Below are 18,436 nucleotides of genomic sequence, written 5' to 3' on the forward strand. Positions count from 1 at the left end.
CAATCCTGTGATGCGATATGAGGTGTAAATCTGTTTGAAACCTGATTAATTGCATGTGGGGGACACGTTGATAAACTTTACAGTGCTGTAAATCATTGATTTTCTGGTCAGTTTATCTCGAAGCGCTTATACCCCATTGCCAGTACATTATGTAATTGAGGGAGACCTTTCCAACTGAAAACCATTTAGAATTATGACCTTTTTCTCATGACTATTTCTCACTCCCTACCTTTGTTTCTCCCTGTGTCTTCCTCATGTCCTTCTCCCCTCCCCCTCATTTATCCTCTCCTCCTCTCATTGCCTTCCTCTTTTTCTCATCCTTCTCTTTTAAAGGTTCCTGAGGTGTGTGTTTGTGAAGTTGGGTCCAGTCAGTCCCCCGTCCTCCAGGAAGCCCCGCTGGCCGCAGAAGTTCAGGGGGAGGGCAGCCAAGGCAGGGCTGCAGTCCTGGGCAGGGGGGCCTGATGGATGGAAACCATTAAGGGTGCAGGGCACCTCCGGGCCTGGGTCAGAGAAGGCCAGGCTGAGTCTTAACAGAGAACCCCATTAGATAAATATGTTTAACCTGACAAGAGAGGGCGAGTGTAACCTCCCTTATCCTACCAGACCACAAGCATGTGAACCAAAAACCCCACGTCAACGGTAATACAAGTCAACCCGCTCACAGACATGTGTAAGGGTAGGAGACCATAGGCAATGGGGGTGAAGGGGTGTGTTTGGTTATGGTCTGTGGTCTGTGGTTGGCAGGTGCCAGTCAGGCCAGAAGAAGCCGATCCCTGAGAGGGAAGATATCACCATAGCCTGGTCGGGCTGACAGCTCCATGGTTCCTTATTGAAAAATCAATGTCCATTTGTGCGTCCAGCTCACCTGGCCGCCTGCCAGCTCGCTTGAAGTCACCTAATGTAGCCTGATCCTGTTACCTGATTCCTGATTCGCTGAGCCAAAGTGACTTTGCAGCTGAAGTCATTGTTTTTCCTGGGAGCGACAGGCACTAGCTGTGGCTAGCCACTCTCTGTGTTGTTGTGCACAGTCCACACTATAGCAACGGCCCTCCTGACATGTAGTGATTAGGATTACCTTGTTGTTGTTGTTGTATCATCCTTCAGTAAAGCCCTCATTCCTACTGTAGCAGTCCTGTGTCGAAAAAGTATGTTTTCTTTCAAATACTTTAGGCACACTTGATTTAACTAGCCCACCGTGCTGGATGGGCAGGATTTGCACTTTGGGGACTATTCTATTGAATCCATTGTGCCAGGAAGGCGACTGAAAATCAAGCACATCTAAAGTATTTATAAGAAAACAAATACTATTTCAACCCAGGTAAATGTAAATCAAGCACAACTAAAGTATTTAAAGAAACTCCAGGTTTGAGGCATAGTCATTATTGGTAAATATTCCATTGTGAATTTTGCCTTAGGCAATGGGATAGTAAACTCTTCATCCCTCATTGGATTACATTTGATTAAGTATTCTATTATTATAGAATTATAATAATATAATGTGAATGAATAGGTATACCCTATTAGCTACAGCAGCACTGCTTGATCCAAGGTAGATGAAACATCCAACAATAAAACCTAGATCCAAATGAAAATACTAATAACTCAGAATGGGTGAAGCTATTCCAAGTAGCAATTACAAGATCCAGAAATGCAATCCTCTGGTTTACAGTATATTGTGTTCCTCTCCACTCAAATAAATTAGATTTGAATGAAGAGTTTGGAAGTACTTTGCTGATTTACCTTTACTGCATGGTGAACTCATCGGATGAAGGGGTGGGGGAGGGGTGTGTGTGTGTGGGGGGGGGGGGGGGGGTGAAGGAGTAGGAGGAGGATGGGTTGTGATTGACTCATTGGGCAAGGGGGGGGGGGGGAGAGAGAGTAGGAGGAGGGATTGATGATAGGGTAGCATTATGAGGGAAAGAGCTGGGAAAGGGTAGGGGGACAGAACTCACACCTTAGACTAGGAGTTGAGTGAGTAGTCATGCTGTACTTCGCTCCGCAGGTAATATGACACATTACATTACAATGGAACGATTTGATTAGTGTAATGTTAGCTAGCTACATAGTTGTATTTGTATCAAAGATAAAGGTGTAGTATAGAGAAACTATCGAGGTTAGCTAGCCAGCTACATTCGTTCGCAGCGACGCCGTTTTTCAAACAAAGTCAACACCGCAGCCATTGCTAGCTAGCCAACACTACCAGCTAGCAGTACTGTAGCAACTAAATACAATATAATTTTAGCCAGCTACATTCGTTCGCAGCGACGCCGTTTTTCAAACAAAGTCAACACAGCAGCCATTGCTAGCAAGCCAACACTACCAGCTAGCAGTACTGTAGCAGCTAAATACAATATAATTTTAGTCAATGAGAATTTTGCAACATAAAGCTTCCCTTTCTGAACATTCGAGATGTGTAGTCCACTTGTGTAGCTAGCATGACTGACTTTGTGCTAGCTAGCCAACGTTTAATTATTGCTGCGTTATGAAAGGAACTAGACACGGACACAAATTATCTGATAGTGTGTTAACACACTATTGGTAGTTTGTTGTAACCAAGTATTGGTGCTAAACCATGTGTTATTGGATGCTAGCATGCTAGTTAGCTATGGCGTCATAGGATACGGTGCCCTGGGCGGTTTTCATGGAAGAATACTGTACCAAGTTAGCTAGCTGAATAAAGTAAGTTAGAGTCTATTCCTAGAAACATTGAACCGCTGTAGTTTACAACAATTATAATTTCTAAAGTGGAAGTTGGGAGAGTTATATTCGGGTGTTTCAGTGAAACAATTATTGTTTCTGAGGTGGAAGTTGGGAGAGTTATATTTGGGAGTTGTGGTGAGGGAGGCCCCGCTCTCTCCTTTCCCAGATGTTTAGTTCATTTCATTCCGATCTCCTCTGCATTATTGTAGCCATTTGCTGCAGCCTGTCAACTATGCCTCTGCCTATCCCTGTTCTCTCCTCTCCGCACAGGCTACACAAACGCCTCACACCGCGTGGCTGCTGCCTCTCTAACCTGGTGGTCCCTGCACGCACCACCCACCTGGAGTTCCAGGTCTCAGGCAGCCTCTGGAACTGCCGTTCTGCTGCCAACAAGGCAGAGTTCATCCCAGCCTATGCTACCCTCCAGTCCCTCGACTTCTTGGCGCTGACGGAAACATGGATTACCACTGAAAACACTGCTACTCCTACTGCTCTCTCCTCGTCTGACCATGTGTTCTCGCATACCCCGAGAGCATCTGGTCAGCGGGGTGGTGGCACAGGAATCCTCATCTCTCCCAAGTGGACATTCTCAATTTTTCCCCTAACCAATCTGTCTATCTCCTCATTTGAATTCCATGCTGTCACAGTCACTAGCCCATTTAAGCTTAATATCCTTGTCATCTATCACCCTCCAGGTTCCCTTGGAGAGTTCATCAATGAGCTTGACGCCTTGATAAGTTCCTTTCCTGAGGATGGCTCACCCCTCACAGTTCTGGGGGATTTCAACCTCCCTACGTCTACATTTGACTCATTTCTCTCTGCCTCCTTCTTTCCACTCCTCTCCTCTTTTGACCTCACCCTCTCACCGTCCCCCCCTACTCACAAGGCAGGCAATACGCTTGACCTCATCTTTACTAGATGCTGTTCTTCTACTAATCTCACTGCAACTCCCCTCCATGTCTCCGACCACTACTTTGTATCCTTTTCTCTCTCGCTCTCCTCCAACACTACTCACTCTGCCCCTACACAGATGGTAATGCGCCGCCGCAACCTTCGCTCTCTCTCTCCCGCTACTCTCTCCTCTTCCATCCTATCATCTCTTCCCTCTGCTCAATCCTTCTCCCTCCAATCTCCTGATTCTGCCTCCTCAACCCTCCTCTCCTCCCTTTCTGCATCCTTTGACTCTCTATGTCCCCTATCCTCCCGGCCGGCTCGGTCCTCCCCTCCAGCTCCGTGGCTTGATGACTCATTGCGAGCTCACAGAACAGAGCTCCGGGCAGCTGAGCAGAAATGGAAGAAAACTAGACTCCCTGCGGACCTGGCATCTTTTCACTCCCTCCTCTCTACATTTTCTTCATCTGTTTCTGCTGCTAAGGCCATTTTCTACCACTCTAAATTCCAAGCATCTGCCTCTTACCCTAGGAAACTCTTTGCCACATTCTCCTCCCTGCTGAATCCTCCTCCCCCCCCCCCCTCCTCCCTCTCTGTGGATGACTTCGTCAACCACTTTGAAAAGAAGGTTGACGACATCCGATCCTCGTTTGTTAAGTCAAATGACACTGCTGGTCCTGCTCACACTGCCCTACCCTATGCTTTGACTTCTTTCTCCCCTCTCTCTCCAGATAAAATCTTGCGACTTGTGACTGCAGGCCACCCAACAACCTGCCCGCTTGACCCTATCCCCTCCTCTCTTCTCCAGACCATCTCCGGTGACCTTCTCCCCTACCTCACCTCGCTGATCAACTCATCCTTGACCGCTGGCTATGTCCCTTCCGTCTTCAAGAGAGCGAGAGTTGCACCCCTTCTCAAAAAACCAACACTCGATCCCTCTGATGTCAACAACTACAGACCAGTATCCCTTCTTTCTTTTCTTTCCAAAACTATTGAGCGTGCCGTCTTTAGCCAACTCTCTTGCTATCTCTCTCAGAATGACCTTCTTGATCCAAACCAGTCAGGTTTCAAGACTGGTCATTCAACTGAGACTGCTCTTCTCTGTGTCACGGAGGCTCTCCGCACTGCTAAAGCTAACTCTCTCTCCTCTGCTCTTGTCCTTCTAGACCTGTCTGCTGCCTTTGATACTGTGAACCATCAGATCCTCCTCTCCACCCTCTCCGAGCTGGGCATCTCCGGCGCGGCTCACTCTTGGATTGCATCCTACCTGACCGGTCGCTCCTACCAAGTGGCGTGGCGAGAAGCTGTCTCCGCACCACGTGCTCTCACCACTGGTGTCCCCCAGGGCTCAGTTCTAGGCCCTCTCCTATTCTCGCTATACACCAAGTCACTTGGCTCTGTCATATCCTCACATGGCCTCTCCTATCATTGCTACGCTGACGATACACAACTAATCTTCTCCTTTCCCCCTTCTGATAACCAGGTGGCGAATCGCATCTCTGCATGTCTGGCAGACATATCAGTATGGATGACGGATCACCACCTCAAGCTGAACCTTGGCAAGACGGAGCTGCTCTTCCTCCCGGGGAAGGACTGCCCGTTCCATGATCTCGCCATCACGGTTGACAACTCCGTTGTGTCCTCCTCCCAGAGTGCGAAGAGCCTTGGCGTGACCCTGGACAACACCCTGTCGTTCTCCGCTAACATCAAGGCGGTGACCCGATCCTGTAGGTTCATGCTCTACAACATTCGGAGAGTACGACCCTGCCTTACACAGGAAGCGGCACAGGTCCTAATCCAGGCACTTGTCATCTCCCGTCTGGATTACTGCAACTCGCTGTTGGCTGGGCTCCCTGCCTGTGCCATTAAACCCCTACAACTCATCCAGAATGCCGCAGCCCGTCTGGTGTTCAACCTTCCCAAGTTCTCTCACGTCACCCCGCTCCTCCGCACACTCCACTGGCTTCCAGTTGAAGCTCGCATCTGTTACAAGACCATGTGTCACGGTTCAGACAGACGACCAGAGGACCACAATTGCGTCACACCAGAAAGTTTATTAAACTTAAGGGAAAAGGGAAGTAGGGAGTGAATGAAGGCTCCAGGGGTAACAGGGATCCCGTCCAATGTGCTGGGTCTGTGCCCCCCCCAGTGGCAGCGATGCGTCCTATGAAGCCGGTGGTGGGTGGTCCAGAAGTCCTGGGGGGGGGGAGACACAGACACAACAGGGCGGAATGAAACCAGGCAGCAGTACAGTTCAAGGGAAATCCAAAATACGTAGTAGCAAGGCAGAAGGCTGGTCAGAGTTACCGGGATTGAAGAGTAGTCAGGAGTCGTAATGGCAGAAGCAGGTCTGGATCTCCTGGGGCAGACGAGTATCCAAAAATCAGGCAGGTCCGGGGTCACAAAACCAGGGTGAGACAGAAGCGCGAGCAAACAGGTTCCGGGTGTGAGCTTTGCAGACGATCTGACACCGGAGAGCTGAAAGACAGGGCCTTAAATACTGGGAGAGGTAGTGGGTAATGCAGCGCAGCTGGCAGAGTAATTAGAGCAGAGCAGAGCAGGGACAGGTGGAGCTAGTTAGGCTGAGTAGAGAGAGTGGTGAGCAGAGTGGAAGAAAATTAAGGTGGTAACCCGGTGGAGTGAGAGGCTCATGACAGAACCCCCCCCCCAAGGGACGGCCCCAGAAGTCCCAAGAGCAACACCACGCCGGGCGGGAGGAGGGGAGCCGGAGGAGGGCTAGAACTCCTCCGAACGGTCCGAGTGAACGTCCTCATCCTCGGAGGAAGCCGGAGGGCCGTGGTCGGGAGATGGGACAGGTCCCGAGACAGGATCAGGCACAGGACAGGAAGCCGAGCGGGCAGGACGGTTAGGGACCCCTCTGGGGCGGCCCCTACGGATTGCAGGTTGATCAGGATGCCGTTGGTGGAAAGCGGTGATGAGAGTCCTATCCACAATCCGACTAGCTGGCACCCAGGTCCTTTCCTCAGGTCCATAGCCCTCCCAGTCAATGAGGTACTGGAGACCCCTACCCCTCCGTCTGGACCGAAGCAGGCGGCGGACGGTGTAAACCAGACCACCATCGACGAGCCGTGGAGGAGGAGGACAAGGCGCAGCAGGGACCAGCGGACTCTCATGGATGGGCTTAATCTTAGACACATGGAAAGTGGGGTGCACCCTCAGGGAATTAGGCAGTTGGAGCCGGACAGCAGTTGGGCTAATCACTCTTATGATAGGGAATGGGCCAATGAACCGAGGTGCCAGCTTCTGCGACTCCACCCTGAGTGGCAGGTTCTTCGATGACAACCACACCCTTTGACCAACATGGTAGGTGGGAGCAGGAATTCTCCGACGGTTGGCCCCGGTAGTGTAGCTGGCAACGGATCTGAGGAGTGTGGCTCGGGCTTGTGACCAGGTGCGGCGACATCGACGGGCAAAAGCAAGTGCAGATGGGCAAGTAACCTCCTCTTCCTGGCTGGCAAATAGAGGAGGCTGGTATCCATAAACACATTGGAAAGGGGACATACCGATGGCAGAGCAGGTCAGAGAATTGTGTGCGTACTCCACCCATGTCAATTGCTGCGACCAGGAGTCGGGGTTGCGTGAAGTCATGCATCGCAGTGCCTTCTCGAGCTCCTGATTAGCCCGCTCTGACTGCCCATTGGATTGGGGATGGAATCCGGAAGTCAGACTGACTGTGGCTCCCAGCAGGTGACAGAACTCCTTCCAAAAAGCGGAGGAGAATTGTGGACCACGGTCAGAAACTACATCCTTTGGCAGTCCGTGGATCCGGAAGACGTGTTCCAGGACCACCTGGGCGGTCTCCTTGGCGGTTGGGAGCTTGGGGAGGGGAATGAAGTGTGCCATCTTGCTGAAACGGTCAACTATGGTGAGAATGACGGTCATGCCACTTGAAGGGGGCAGCCCCGTGACAAAGTCAAGGGCGATGTGAGACCAGGGACGTCTGGGCACAGGCAGGGGCTGCAGCAATCCGGCTGGGGGCTGGCAGGACGACTTGTGTTGGTTGCAGATGGGGCAGGCTTGGACGAATTCCCGTACATCCTTCCTCAGAGAGGGCCACCAGAACCTCTGGGCGAGCAGGTTGTAAGTGCGGGTGGAGCCAGGGTGACAAGCTAGGCGGGAGTCATGTCCCCACTGAACGACCTGGGACCTCAGGTCTTCGGGGACAAAAAGGCGGTCAGCTGGGCAAGTGCTGGGACCTGGCTGGTTACGGAGAGCCTCCAGCACCTGTTCCTCAACAGCCCAGGTCAGAGCTGCAACGATGCAGGGACTTGGCAGAATCGACACAGGGTCCTTGGAGGGGGTGTCATCCTTCTGGAATTGACGGGAGAGGGCGTCTGGCTTGGTGTTGCGTGATCCAGGCCGGTATGACAGAGTGAAATTAAACCTGGTGAAGAACAGGGCCCAGCGGGACTGCCTGGAGTTCAACCGTTTGGCCGTGCGGATGTACTCCAAGTTCTTATGATCGGTCCAAACGAGAAATGGAATGGTGGACCCCTCCAGCCAGTGACGCCACTCCTCCAAGGCAAGCTTCACAGCCAGCAGCTCACGGTTCCCTATGTCGTAATTGCACTCAGAGGGGGACAACCGACGTGAGAAAAAGGCACAGGGATGGAGCTTCCTATCCTCCGCAGCCCACTGAGAAATCACAGCACCAACTCCCACATCCGAGGCGTCCACCTCCACAATGAATTGCCGGTCCACATCAGGCATCTGGAGGATGGGAGCGGAGGTGAACCTCACCTTGAGGGTACTGAAGGCTTTGTCGGCTGCTGGGGTCCAGGTGAAGGGTTGCTTGGTGCTGGTTAGAGCAGTGAGAGGGGCAGCAACGGTACTGTAGTTCCGGATAAACTTTCTATAGAAGTTAGCAAACCCCAGAAACTGTTGCAGCTTCTTTCTGTTCTCCGGAACTGGCCATGAAGTGACTGCTGATACTTTGGCAGGATCCATTTGGATACTTCCCTCTGCCACTATGTACCCCAGGAAGGCCACTGTCTTGACGTGAAACTCACATTTCTCTGCCTTGGCGTAGAGGGAATTCTCCAGAAGACGATGAAGGACTTGCTGGACATGGCGGGTGTGTTCAGACAGGTTTCTGGAGTAGATTAAGATGTCATCCAGGTAAACGAAGACAAACTTGTTTAACATGTCCCGCAGTACATCATTCACTAGAGCCTGGAACACAGCAGGAGCATTGGTGAGACCAAAAGGCATAACCAGATACTCGTAGTGGCCTGTTGGTGTATTGAATGCGGTTTTCCATTCATCTCCCTCCCGGATCCGCACTAGGTGGTAAGCGTTTCTGAGATCCAACTTGGTAAAAACAGTGGCTCCCTGGAGCAACTCAAAAGCAGAGGTGAGCAGAGGCAGAGGGTAACGGTTTTTCACTGTGATGTCGTTGAGTCCCCTGTAGTCGATGCAGGGGCGAAGAGATCCGTCCTTCTTCCCCACAAAGAAGAAGCCAGCACCAGCAGGAGATGAAGATGAACGGATTAATCCTGCGGACAGAGAGCCATTGATGTAGTCCTCCATGGACTTTCTTTCAGGAGCAGACAACGAATAAAGACGACCCTTTGGAGGGGCTGTTCCAGGGAGGAGGTCGATGGCACAGTCGTACGGTCGGTGAGGGGGCAGAGATGTGGCTCTTGCTTTGTTAAACACCTCTCTGAGACCATGGTAGCATTCTGGGACATTGGAGAGGTCAGGAGCGGAGTTAGTAGGTACTGGCCGAGGGGGTAGTGCGGCAGCAAGCAGGCAGGTTCGGTGGCAGTCCTCTCCCCACTCCCTGATCACCCCGGTCACCCAGTCGAGCTGAGGGTTGTGCCGGCGGAGCCATGGGTAACCCAGGATGAGGGGTTGGCCTGGAGAGGGGAGCAGGTGAAACTGGATAGTTTCTTGATGGTTTCCGGACAGACCCATCGAGACCGGGGCCGTGACATGAGTGACCGATCCGAGTAAGTGTCCGTCCAGTGCCCGGGCAGGAATAGGAGGTGTCAAACGGAGGTTCTCCAGTCCCAGTTGGCGTGCCAGCTTGATGTCCATTATGTTGGCTTCGGCGCCAGAATCCACCAGAGCAGCCAGGGTGTGAGTTGAGTCAGAGAGGCGGAGGTGAACTTGCAGCAGGGGTTTGCGGTCGGAGGACTGGATGGTCATAGAACTCAACCGGACTCCCCCTATGCCCGGTGAGCTTCGGCCCTTTAAAGGGCAGGTTACCACACGATGTCCATCACCTCCACAATAGAGGCAGAGGTTTGAGGTGAAGCGTCGCTGGCGCTCTGCAGGAGTGAGAGAGGCTCGCCCAATCTCCATAGGCTCAGACTGATCAAGCTGACCTGGGTGAGTGGCAGTAGATGACAGGAGCCCAGTCGGATCTCTCCGAATGCCGGTAGTAGGTGGACCTTGGCGCCCCCTCTCACGACGACGGGTCTGTATCCTTCTGTCGATCCTGACAGTCAGTGCGATGGCTTCATCAAGAGTGGAAGGCAGTTCATGGGAGACCAACTCGTCCTTGATATAGTCAGCCAAACTATGGAAGAACGCGTCCACCAACGATGGTGTGTTCCAAGAACTTCGTCTAGCCAGGGTTCGGAAGTCGATGGAATGGTCTGCGACTGTACGTCTGCCTTGTCGAATACTGAACAGTTCACGAGACGCCTCTGCGGTTGGTGAATCCAGGTCAAACACCTTCAGCATCTCCTCAGCAAACAGGTCGAAGGTTGCACATGCGGGGGTTTGACGTTCGAACTCTGCTGTTCCCCAGAGTCGAGCTCGGCCCGTCAGGTGAGTGATGGCATACCCAACTTTAGCCCCCTCCGTGGCGAAGGTCCTTGGCTGCAAGGAGAACTGAAGTCGGCAGCTAGTCAGGAATGGCCGGACCTGGGTTGAATCGCCGTTGAACCGCTCGGGGTTTCCAATCTTGGGTTCCGGAGCAGCGGCTGCAATGACCGGGGCAGGTAACTCGGGGGCAGGGCTGGTGGGCAGACTGGCTGGGGTCAGGTTGGTGAGGAGTTGAATGATCATGGCGAGTTGTTGTTGCTGCTGCTGGAACTGCTGCTCATGCTCATCGGTTTCCATGTCGGGGAAAGTGTGCGCTGAGTCCATAATGGTCAGATCGTACTGTCACGGTTCAGACAGACGACCAGAGGACCACAATTGCGTCACACCAGAAAGTTTATTAAACTTAAGGGAAAAGGGAAGTAGGGAGTGAATGAAGGCTCCAGGGGTAACAGGGATCCCGTCCAATGTGCTGGGTCTGTGCCCCCCCCAGTGGCAGCGATGCGTCCTATGAAGCCGGTGGTGGGTGGTCCAGAAGTCCTGGGGGGGGGGAGACACAGACACAACAGGGCGGAATGAAACCAGGCAGCAGTACAGTTCAAGGGAAATCCAAAATACGTAGTAGCAAGGCAGAAGGCTGGTCAGAGTTACCGGGATTGAAGAGTAGTCAGGAGTCGTAATGGCAGAAGCAGGTCTGGATCTCCTGGGGCAGACGAGTATCCAAAAATCAGGCAGGTCCGGGGTCACAAAACCAGGGTGAGACAGAAGCGCGAGCAAACAGGTTCCGGGTGTGAGCTTTGCAGACGATCTGACACCGGAGAGCTGAAAGACAGGGCCTTAAATACTGGGAGAGGTAGTGGGTAATGCAGCGCAGCTGGCAGAGTAATTAGAGCAGAGCAGAGCAGGGACAGGTGGAGCTAGTTAGGCTGAGTAGAGAGAGTGGTGAGCAGAGTGGAAGAAAATTAAGGTGGTAACCCGGTGGAGTGAGAGGCTCATGACACCATGGTGCTTGCCTATGGAGCTGTGAGGGGAACGGCACCTCCGTACCTTCAGGCTCTGATCAGTCCCTACACCCAAACGAGGGCATTGCGTTCATCCACCTCTGGCCTGCTGGCTCCCCTTCCTCTGCGGAAGCATAGTTCCCGCTCAGCCCAGTCAAAACTGTTCGCTGCTCTGGCACCCCAATGGTGGAACAAGCTCCCTCACGACGCCAGGACAGCGGAGTCACTCACCACCTTCCGGAGACATTTGAAACCCCACCTCTTTAAGGAATACCTGGGATAGGATAAAGTAATCCTTCTACCCCCCCCCCACCCCCCAAAAAACATAATAATAATAATAAATAAAAAATAACATTGTAAAGTGGTTATCCCACTGGCTATAAGGTGAATGCACCAATTTGTATGTCGCTCTGGATAAGAGCGTCTGCTAAATGACGTAAATGTAATGTAAACGTTAGACCAGCTCTAAGCCCCCTTCCCTCCCCTTCTCCTCCCCATCACTGTACACTGTGCATGGCTAACCATAAGAGCCACGAGCAGCTACAGGAGAGGGTATGTGTGTTTGTGTGCGTGCGTACATGCGCTCTGCACTGATCCTCTGGAGTTTACTTAGCATTCATCATCAGGATGACGTAGATGCCCGTCTGTATGGAAATGACATACGTTCAACATGTCAGAGTCACACAATTGTTTTGTAAATGTCCCCCCTCGGAGCGTCCGGTTGGTCTCCTCTGCCCGGCACAGTCAGACTCTCCCCTGCTGCTTTCCTGCCAGGGAGCCTCGCTGCGGGAGGCAGCTCTGGGTGTATAATGCAATTTGATAGATTAAAAGAAAACATTAAAGCACTACCTTATTGAATTTGAATGCACGTACGGCTCCGGATCTCACTGGCCACTCTCTTTTATTGGCTGGGATAAAGGGGATCACGTCATCTTTCCCTCCCCTAGCCCCCCCAGACAAACCTTGGCAGGAGGACGTCCTGCAGGACACAGATTTATTTAGACACCCCATTACATCACTCCCCCCTCCCACCGAATGCCTCCCTCGCGCCACTCTAACCTTGGGCACTGGAGAGAGAGAGAGAGAGAGAGAGAGAGAGAGAGAGAGAGAGAGAGAGAGAGAGAGAGAGAGAGAGAGAGGAGAGAGAGAGAGAGAGAGAGAGAGAGAGAGAGAGAGAGAGAGAGAGAGAGAGAGAGAGAGAGAGAGAGAGAGAGAGAGAGAGAGAGAGAGAGAGAGAGAGAGAGTGAGAGAGAGAGAGAGAGAGAGAGAGAGAGAGAGAGAGAGGAGAGAGAGAGAGAGAGAGTGTAAGAGAGGGAGAGAAAGAAAGAGATGAAGAAAGTGAGATCCATGGAAAGGAGGTGCTTTCGTTTCTACAGTCTGCCATCAGCCCAGACTGCTGGTGCTCTGAGGGGCATTGACCAGACCTGGTTGAATAGTCCAGCGCTGGGTAGGAGAGAGGTGGCGGGAGGATGGAGGGAGGGGACAGAGACAAGAGGAGTGACTCCCCACTGGGTAAAAACTGATGGAATCAACATATTTAATAAATAAAAAAGTACATATATAGGGCCATTTAAGGTGTGCCGCAGAATTTTATATCCCATCAAGGTGTGCCACGGTTTAGGCTAAAATGTCCCTATTAATGTATTTATTTAAAGCTTTTTTTTATTTATTAAATAGGGTTTATTCGAAATATTGTCATCGTTTTTATAGTTCCTTAATCATGATGGTTAATTTGTGTTTACCCCTTTAAGAGCATCCTGCGAATCTAGCCACTGTGTAGACTAAAGATGCAACAAAGAACTTCTTAAACATCATCAACGGACAGCTCAATGGATAAATGAAAAGAGAAACTCTAAACAGAGAGGAAGAGGAAGAGAGGCCCAACTCTGTGGTCCTCTGTAGCTCAATTGGTAGAGCATGGCGCTTGTAACGCCAGGGTAGTGGGTTCGATCCCCAGGACCACCCATACGAAAAAAAAGAAAGAAAAAAAATGTATGCACACATGACTGTAAGTCGCTTTGGATAAAAGCGTCTGCTAAATGGCATATTATAATATAACTCGGCGGACACCCCTGATCTATGGTAACCTCTACAATCTGTAAAATCCTACTCAAATTTGACTTTTCAGATATATCTGAAAGTCTTGCTTGGACATCGTGACATCTTCTTCTTCGATGAGGTTTACGGCGGTTGGCATCCAATAAATGTTGCATTACCGCCACCTACTACACTGGAGTATAACCCTCTTATACTTTGCTTGAAAAAGTAACTAAACAAATACCCTACCATCTAACACTACACTCACTAAATAAAAACTAAAATTAAACGTTTTATCAGAAAATTTATAAAAAACACCACCCTACTCCACTACAATCTATTTAGTCCTACTTCAGGCCAACAGCCTGAAAGGATGGGACACCACCACTTAACACACCCTGTAACTCTTTTGACGTCAAGTCTCGCACACCTAAATACCTCTCTGCAGCTGCCACCACAACCTCAATTTTCTGCGACTTACGTTCCATCCCTGCAGTACAGTTGATAACCATTGATATAAATGCTAAAAATCATCCAATCTTACTGAAACATGTATCACTTGTTGGCCTATTCCTCTGTACTGGTACAGATCTACTATTCACACCACTCCTCTCAGGATCCCTCCCCCTTGACCCATCTTCCTCTACTTTCTTCACTGCCTCAGCATATTACAACTCCTGCACTACTCTAACCCTGGAAACCTCAACCTGCGTCTCTCGTACCGGACATTTCTGATCCCCAGCCCCATGGGCACACTTACAATTAACACATATCACTACTTTCCCCAATGCTACACATTCCTTTGTCTCATGCCCTTCTGCACACTTCTCACACCTAGGAACCTCCCTCCTATACACCGCTACCCCAGTAATCACTCCTTTTAATGGCGCCCTTTTCTTGAGAGCAAAACAATTCACATCTCTTGTCCCCATTCGTTTAACATGGAGCGCCTGCTCCCTCTGACCAGCAGAAACACAAACAATTATCACCAGACCACTTCTGGTTACCTTCACCGATTCTACAGCACCCAACTCTGTTTTCACCCACCCTGAAACCACAAATGGATCAGCCAAAAGACAAGGGTACACTTTTTCCAAAAACTTCTTACTTACACTCCTACTGTCAAAGACTCATCTTTATCCTGACCCTCACTGCAAGCCTCGGGCTCCGAGAACTTCACCACACCTTCCACCTCCGATACTGAGCCCTCATTCACTTCCATTTCTCCTCCTGTCTTCAACTCACTCCGCTTACACTTTCTACCATTCTTCTTTTAACAAACCATCTCCCTTTTTCTTCCATTTTTAAACGACTCAAGCTCACCCTCTTCCTACCTATCTCTCTTAGATCTCCTCTGACTCTCTTTTTCCCTCCAACATCATGACATCACAGATGTTCAGTGTCTTTCTCTTACTTGCAGTGACCTCCCAGCTAGCTCATAGAGCTTGGTGAGAGAGTGGTTGTCCTATGGTCATTTTGCATAAACCTTCCCACAACTTTCTGGGAACGGTGCAGCATAGTTGCTTGGCTTAGGAACATTCTCAGCACGTTTAAGGAACTTGACAAAAAAAAAAGTTTATTTCTTGGTATTTCATTACTTTAACAGAACTTTTCATAAAAGTTAAAACATGGTTACATTTAATTTCAATAATGTTCTAGGAAAGTTCTCCAACTGGTTTGACATTGGGAATGTTCTCAAATAGTTCAGAAACAACATTCTTCTGTGGGAATTTCAGTATAAAAAAAATCTGAAGGTTTCCTCATGGTTCTATTTAAAGTTGTGTTCTCAATACATTCAGGGAAAGTTTTTTTATTTTACCTGGTAAATTGACTGAGAACACATTCTAATTTACAGCAACAACCTGGGGAATAGAATGAGCCATTTGGAAGCTGTGGATGATTCAGTGGCCATGATGGTCAGATTGGGAATTTAGCCAGGACACAGGGGTTAACACCCCTACTCTTACGACAAGTCCCATAGGATCTTTATTGACCACAGAGAGTCAGCATTTTAACATCCCATTGAAAAGACAACACCCTACACAGGGCAATGTCCCCAATCACTGCCCTGGGGTATTGAGATATATTTTTTAGACCAGAGGAAAGTGTGCCTCCTACTGGCCCTCCAACACCACTTCCAGCAGCATCTGGTCTCCCATCCAGGGACAGACCAGGACCCCCTCTGCTTAGCTTCAGAGGTAAGCCAGCAGTGGGATGCTGGGTGGTATGCCGCTGGGTGGTATGCTGCTGGTGAGTTCTTCTGTGGGAATTTCAGTACTTCAGCATAACGTTTTCTACAGGTTTCCTCATGGTTCTATTTAAAGTCATGTTCTCAGAACATTAAGAAAACTTTCCATATAAACTACAAGAAAACATTAGTAACGTTCAAAGTACATTCTGCGAATGTTATTTAAAAACATACGCGTTCTGTTCTCAGCTTCATTAAAACGAACTTTAACCTCTATCTTGTTAAGTGTGTTTAGGTGTGTTGGCCACACTTGATCTTAATCAGTGTTTGTTTCCTTTGAAATGGGGTCTGTTTGAATAGACTAAAATAAACAGCTTTGTATGAGCTAGCTGCATCCTGGTGGCGCAGTGGATTAATTCCATGGATAGAGAACAGAAGATCATAAGTTGGAATCTCACTGATGCCGTGCCACAATAAAAAAGAAATGTGTTTGCATTTTTTATGCCTAAGTAAATGAATTTCCATCTGACGTATCTGTGCTTGGAGTTCAAAACAGTTAACCCAAACTAAGCTAGCAGTGTTATTAAAAGTCTTATTGAAACATTCAGTGACAGTCTTTAGGAAGTTATTCAAAAACCTCCAAATAACCTTTACATTTTGTTGAAAACATTCACAACATTTAGAGAATGTTCTCAGAACGTTATTTAATTACTTTCAAATAACCTACAGTATACTTTCCATTTTCAAAATGTTAATAAAACCTCCCAGGAAAACTTTCAGGGAACCATAGTAAAATGTTCTCAGAACTCAAAAGGGGTGATGATATTAAAAAACTATAATTTTGATCGGAAATGTGCAAATTGTCCAAACAGATCCACAAGGTAGATGGATTCTATTAAATATGTTATTGGACCACAAACAGATTTGGCTGATTAATCTATACGGTCCGAATAATGATGATCAACGCTTCTTTGAAAATATACAGTATATAATAATTTATCAAGCCCACAAGCAATACAAGACTCTATTATTATGGTGGGAGATCGTATGGCTTTAAATACCTCAATGGACCGTTAAGGAAATCACACTACAAACTATCACACTCATGTACTTAAGGAAATCACGGAAATCATGGATATATTGGAACTAGTGGATATATGGAGGCTTAAATATCCTGACCTAGTGAGATATACATGGCGGAGGCTCAATCAAGCTAGTGTTGATAGGGGACAGAATGTGGTCGGACCATCAAATCATTCAAATATACATTACTCTAACAGAATTTCCACGTGGGCGAGGACATTGGAAATTTTATCAAAGCCTACTGGATGACAACTTGTTTTTAACCAGGACAGAATAATTTATAACGGACTTTTTCCGACATATCAGCAGATCCCCTTATTGTATGGGACACTTTTAAATGTGTCTTTAGAGGCCATGCAATTCAATACTCATCTTTAAAACAAAAGTAATTTAGGACAAAATAGTTCATATTAACAAAGGAAATAGAGGGACTAACAGTACAGATAGACAGCAATAAAAACTGTACCATAGAGGCACAGCATAAGTTAGAGGAAATACAAAAATAAATGGAGGAACTTATTCAAGAAAGATCAAGTGTAATATATTATAAAAATAAAGCAAACAGGATGGAATATAGGGAAACATTTTTTTTACTTCGACATAGAAATGCTACCAGAAATAATTGACTGAAACTTGTTACAAATGACGGAGTCACCCATGATTCAACAAACAATATTTTGAAAGAGGAAGCAAAGTACTTTAAGCATATTTTTTTGTTTCAGTCTCCTCCATCTCCACTAACCAAAATTAATTGTAAGGATTTTTTTTCTATTAATAATGTAAAATTAACAGCTGTATAGAAAGACTCATGTGAAGGCCAAATTACAGAGAAGGAACTTCTTGGTGCATTTAAAGACTTTAAGACTGGGAAAACTCCAGGGCTGGATGGCATACCAGTTGAGGTATACCAAACATTTTTTGATGTACTTATAGGACCATACATTTTATCCACTCCTATAAAAATTGTAGATTATCAGATACTCAACAAGAAAGTCTGGTTTCATTATTACTGAAACAGGACCCAAGTGGTAAATATAAAGATCCATTCCATTAAAAAGATTTGAGGACCCTTAAACTTCAGTGTTGTGATGCAAGAATTCCAGCAAAATGCATAGCGCATAGAATTAAAAAGGTATTGTCGAATATTATTCATTCTAATCAGACAGGTTTTTTACATGGACGATACATTGCCACTGTGTTCTTGGGGACCTTCAATGCTGCAGAATCTTTTTGGTACCCTTCCCCAGATCTGTGCCTCGACACAATCCTATCTCAGAGCTCTATGGACAATTCCTTCAACCTCATGGCTTGGTTTTTGCTCTGACATGCACTGTCAACTGTGGGACCTTATATAGACAGGTGTGTGCCTTTCTAAATCATGTCCAATCAATTGAATTTACCACAGATGGACTCCAATCAAGTTGCAGAAACATATCAAGGATGATCAATGAAAACAGGATGCACCTGAGCTCAATTTCGAGTCTCATAGCAAAGGGTCTGAATACCTATGTAAAATAGGTAATTCTGTTTTTTAATACATTTGCAAAGATTTCTAAAACGTGTTTTTGCTTTGTCATTATGGGGTATTGTGTGTAGATTGATGAGGAAAAGGCTGTAACGTAACAAAATGTGGAAACAGGGAAAGGGTCTGAATACTTTTTGAATGCACTGTAGTAACCCTAGCTGTAAAATAGTAAATAATGGCTACTTCTCAGACAGTATTAAACTGTCAAGAGGAGTAAAA

The 18,436-nt window shown here is 48.1% G+C and overlaps 1 protein-coding gene across 1 annotated transcript in view; it reads right to left on the bottom strand.

Annotated features, from left to right (window-relative positions):
* Nucleotides 1-327: 327 nt before the first annotated feature.
* Nucleotides 328-18,436, bottom strand: part of LOC311118219 (transmembrane protein 74-like) — a gene marked incomplete at both ends in the record, with an annotated part of 35,183 nt that continues 17,074 nt past the window's right edge. The window contains 2 exons of the mRNA XM_084157603.1: nucleotides 328-526; nucleotides 11,994-12,028. Of these exons, the coding sequence (XP_084013729.1) occupies nucleotides 328-526; nucleotides 11,994-12,028 (234 nt within the window). The remainder of the gene's footprint in view (nucleotides 527-11,993; nucleotides 12,029-18,436) is intronic.

This window comes from Coregonus lavaretus (assembly GCF_964263955.1).
Source record: "Coregonus lavaretus genome assembly, chromosome: 3".
Lineage (NCBI taxonomy): Eukaryota > Metazoa > Chordata > Actinopteri > Salmoniformes > Salmonidae > Coregonus > Coregonus lavaretus.